This window comes from Anopheles maculipalpis (assembly GCF_943734695.1).
Source record: "Anopheles maculipalpis chromosome X unlocalized genomic scaffold, idAnoMacuDA_375_x X_unloc_3, whole genome shotgun sequence".
Lineage (NCBI taxonomy): Eukaryota > Metazoa > Arthropoda > Insecta > Diptera > Culicidae > Anopheles > Anopheles maculipalpis.
Window position 1 is genome coordinate 250,129 of NW_026060491.1, and position 5,000 is coordinate 255,128.

Sequence of the window (5,000 nt, forward strand, 5' to 3'; positions counted from 1 at the left end):
ATCATGGGCAGGACACAAGCCCTGCTCATTGACCATTCCGCCTGCCGGATGGAGCGCGTTCCGAGGCTGGCGGCCTCTCAACGACGCTGCTTCCGCTGTCTCGAAAGAGGCCATTTGGCGGCCTTCTGCACTGGCGTGGACAGGAGCCAGTGCTGCATCAGATGCGGCGAGAGCGGCCATCGAGCAGCTCAGTGCAAAAAGGAAGTACGCTGTATGAGGTGTGGCGGCCCTCATCGCATTGCCGCGCTCAGCTGCAGAGGAGGAGGACGGACGGGCGTGTGATGGCCTCAAGCCTCCAGGTCCTCCAACTCAACATGAACCGGAGCAGAAGTGCCCAGGACCTGGCACTTCATACAATGCGAACGGAGCGGGCGGATGTACTGGTTGCGTGCGAGCTCTACTCGGTACCGGACGGAAACGCGAACTGGGTGGTCGACTGCGACAAACACGTCGCCATCATCGTCAGCGGCCACTCCCACCCAGTTCAGCGTATAAGGAGTACGGGCTTTTCCGGTATCGCGGCGGCCGACGTGGCGGGCATCACCATCATTGCCTGCTATGCGCCGCCGAGCCTCGGGATGCCCCAATTCGACGACCTTTTGGAGCGCATCGAGGTGCTGGCTACAGGGCTTTCCCGCGTGCTTTTGGTCGGCGATTTTAACGCGTGGAACAGCGCCTGGGGCAGCACGCGCTCCAACAACAAAGGAGAGGAGCTACTGGCACTGGCGGAGGGGCTCGGGCTCGATGTCCTGAACCTGGGGGGGGAAGCCACCTTCCTCGGGAACGGCGTCGCCCGCCCGAGCATTGTCGACGTCGCCTTCGCCAGCACGGCCATCAGTCGCTCCGACCTCATTGGGGATCCGAGGCAGGAGTGGAGGCTGTTGCGGGCTTACTCGTACAGCGACCATCGCTACATCCGCTTCGCAGTTGGAGACCGGCCGACAGCCATCAGTCGGCGAGCAACGAGGGAGGCAGCACCGGCAGTACGAGCGGCTGGCCGAAGATGGCAAACGCGCCAGTTTGACGGCGAGCTGTATCGCCTGGCGTTGCAGGCAGCTCGTTTCTCGGAGAGGGCCACAGATCCGGAAAGCTTCACGCGCATCCTGAGCCGGGCGTGCAGTGAGACTATGGCGGAAGTCTCTCCTGTAGTCGGCCACACCGGAAAACCGGCGTATTGGTGGACGCCGGAAATTGGCCGACTGCGCGAGGAGTGCCGCCTGGCCTGGGAGAGGACATCTGGCGCATTGGCTGGCAGCGTGGCCCACTCCGAGGCCGTCGAGCACCATCAGGACGCCCGCCGTAGGCTGACGTCAGCCATCTTGGCCAGCAAGAAGGAGCGGTACGCTGAATCCATTCAGCAGCTGGAGGACGACGAGACAGGTCGGTGGCTGGGGGAAGCGCTCAAACGGCTATGTGGCAGCCGTGTGGCAAGAGAGAGCGATCCGTCCACGCTAGGACGAATCGTGGACGCTCTCTGCCCGGACCATCCCCCAGTCGACTGGCCCATCATCGAGCCGGACGGCGTCGGTATCAGGTCGGTTACTGAGCAGGAGTTGCTCGACATCGCGGCCGGCCTGAACCCTAGGAAGGCGCCCGGATTGGACGGACTGCCCAATGCTGCCCTCACGGCAGCCATCCGGGCGTACCCGTCGACGTTTGTACGGTTATACCAGGAGTTGTTGGATGCGGGCCGCTTCCCGGACCAGTGGAAGAAGGCGAAACTCGTCCTCATCCCCAAACCGGGGAAACCGCCAGGCGAGCCGTCATCCGTAAGACCAGTGATGCTACTGGATACACCTGGAAAGGTGTTCGAGCGAGTACTGCTGAACCGCCTTAACGACCACATCGAGAGACCAACGGAGCCGATGCTTTCCGAGCGTCAATTCGGCTTCCGATGTGGTCGCTCCACCCTTCAGGCGGTTGAACTGGTGGTCGAGGCTGCCAGATCTGCCATGAGCTTTGGACGCACTAACCGGCGCGACAAGCGTTGTCTACTCGTCGTTGCGCTGGATGTGCGCAATGCGTTCAACTCGGCGGACTGGCAGGCCATCGCGGAGGCGCTGCACGCAAAGGGAGTACCAGCAGGACTGCGCCGCATCCTGCAGGAGTACTTCCGGGACCGTGAGCTCACGTACGACACGAGCTCCGGCCCGGTAACACGTCGAGTAACGGCAGGAGTTCCACAGGGATCCATCCTCGGTCCCACTCTGTGGAACATCCTGTACGACGGCGTGTTGAGTGTGCAGCTGCCCGAAGGAGCAACGATCATCGGCTTTGCCGACGATTTAGCAGTACTGGCGAGAGGGTGCACACCGGAGGAGGCGGCTGGAGTAGCGGAGGAGGCGGTTACAGCTGTTTCGGGTTGGATGGAGCGACATCGGCTGCAGTTGGCCCCTGAGAAGACGGAGATTGTTCTCATCTCCAGTCTCAGAAGGGGCCACCCAGAGGTGCCCGTATCCATCAACGGAGTGGAGGTGCGATCCAAGCCTGCAATTCGCTACCTCGGGGTTCAGCTTCACGACCACCTATCGTGGAAGCCACACGTCGAGAAGGCCACGACGAAGGCACTCCGTGTGGTGAAGCTGGCCACCGGCATGATGCCAAACCATGCCGGACTGGGGATGGCGAAACGCAGGCTGCTGGCGGGGATTGCGGACTCCATCGTCAGATACGCGGCACCCATCTGGGCGGAGGCGGTGAAGCTCCAGTGGTGTCGACGGAAACTGGAGCAGCTGCAACGGCCTTTGGCGAAGGGAGTGGCGAGAACCTTCAGAACCGTCAAATACACGACGATGGTGGTATTGGCGGGGCTGATTCCGCTTCACCTCCAAGTTTTGGAGATGGCCCGTCGACACAAGAGGAACCAGGACGCTTTGAGAAGGGGAGTGATGATCGACAAGGAGGTGATCAAAAGGCTCGAGCGTTCGGCGACCATGGCGATGTGGCAGACATCATGGGACGAGGAGGCCGCACTTCCATCGGCGAGCCGTTTCGTACGCTGGGCACATCGCATCCTGCCGAACATAACTGCCTGGGTAGGTCGGAAACATGGCGAGGTTGATTTCCACCTGAGTCAGGTGCTCTCGGGACACGGCTTCTTCCGAGAGTACTTGCACGCCATGGGTTTCGTCTCTGCCCCGACCTGCCCATTCTGCGCCGACAACGTGGTCGAGTCGGCTGAGCACGTTATGTTCGTGTGCCCACGGTTCGCGGATGTGAGAACCCAACAGCTGGTCGACGAGGAGGGCGAGGCAGTTACCCCCGAACGGTTGGTGCCGTGGATGTTGACCAGTCCGGAGGCTTGGCAGTCAGCAGCGGAAGCGGCACGGCGAGTATGCCGCTTCTTGCAGCTACGCTGGCTGGAGCACCAGGCTACGGAGAACGTGGCGGTCATGGCTGACATCCACACAGCCGCGCAACGGGAGGAAGCAGCACGACGACAGGCCCGTCGCGAGCGGCATAACGAGGGACAGCGGAGACGGCGTCGAGAGAGGAACGAGCGGCTGGCTACAATCAACCCGGACGAAGGGGCTGCCATATCGCGTCCTATGGTAGCCCAAGCAAGGAGAAACGTACGCAACGCTGGTCCGCCCTCAGCCGAAGTCCTCCTTCGTAGACGGCTGAGGCGAAACCAGCAGCAGCGGGCGTATCGCGAACGCATGCGAGCGGGTACACTCCCATCCGTTCGTCCGGGGAGACTGCGCCGAGACAGGGAGCCACCGACTGCGGAGGAGGTAGAAAGGAGACGGGCAAATCGGCGTGAACGGGAGCGAGCGAGGCGACACGCAGAAGCCGATCGCCGCCGCAACCTATCAACCGATCGATTGAGTGGAGTCACCAATCAACCGCCTTCAATCAACCGGAGCAGGCTGATACCGAGGACGTTTCGGCACCAACGGCCTCAGGGGACGACAACGGCCAATCACTCGTCAGGGAGCACGGCGAGTAGATTGGCCCAACAACAAGCGCTTCGTCAACGGCGGCGGACAGACGATGCCGATCGCAGACGTGGCGTGATGTCAGAGGACGCAGAGGCTGCCACTACAGAGGCGGAGACATCCGCGCGTTAATTTTCGTGGCCAACGGGCCTTTATTAATGTAAAATAAAAATAAATATATATTAAGGAGAAAAGTTAAATAATAGGAGGAGCGCCTGGCCCATGCGCGTGTTTGGGTCAGGACGCATTACGGCCGACGGTTACGCCCGTTTGGGAAGGCCGCCGGCTAGGGTGTTAGTGCGTGTTTTGTAACCTTTTGTATTTCTGTTATAATTCGTTAATAAACACGTACATGTTTGATAAAAAAAAACGAAGTGGAGCTTGCGGCTTAATTTGACTCAACACGGGAAAATTTACCAGGTCCGAACTTATCGAGGTAAGACAGATTAAGAGCTCTTTCTCAAACTTAAGGGTAGTGGTGCATGGCCGTTCTTAGTTCGTGGAATGATTTGTCTGGTTAATTCCGATAACGAACGCGACTCAAACAAGCTAACTAGAACGCTGTCAGCAGTGTGCCTCCGGGCACACCTGACGTTACGGGGCGGCGGCGCCTTCACGGGCGGTCGTCGCACTAGTTTGCCCTGCTTAGCGGGACAACTTGTGTTTAGCAAGGTGAGATTGAGCGATAACAGGTCCGTGATGCCCTTAGATGTTCTGGGCTGCACGCGTGCTACAATGTGGGCAGCAGCGTGTTCTCGCCAATTGGCGCCCCCATTCCGAGAGGAACGGGAAATCACCCAAATGCTCATTTAGTTGGGATTGGGGACTGCAACGGTCCCCATGAACCTGGAATTTCTAGTAAGTGCTAGTCATTAGCTAGCGCTGATTACGTCCCTGCCCTTTGTACACACCGCCCGTCGCTACTACCGATGGATTATTTAGTGAGGTCTCTGGAGGCATACCTTCCGCGGTTCCTTCGTGAGCTGCAGTTGGCACGGCCGAAGTTGACCGAACTTGATGATTTAGAGGAAGTAAAAGTCGTAACAAGGTTTCCGTAGGTGA

General features: G+C 59.6%; 1 protein-coding gene across 1 annotated transcript in view; it reads left to right on the plus strand.

Moving 5' to 3' along the window:
* Window positions 1-282, plus strand: part of LOC126566767 (uncharacterized) — a 1,680-nt gene extending 1,398 nt beyond the window's left edge. The window contains exon 1 of the mRNA XM_050223291.1: window positions 1-282. This exon is cut by the window's left edge and continues 1,398 nt beyond it. Coding sequence (XP_050079248.1) covers window positions 1-282 — 282 coding nt within the window.
* Window positions 283-5,000: the final 4,718 nt, after the last annotated feature.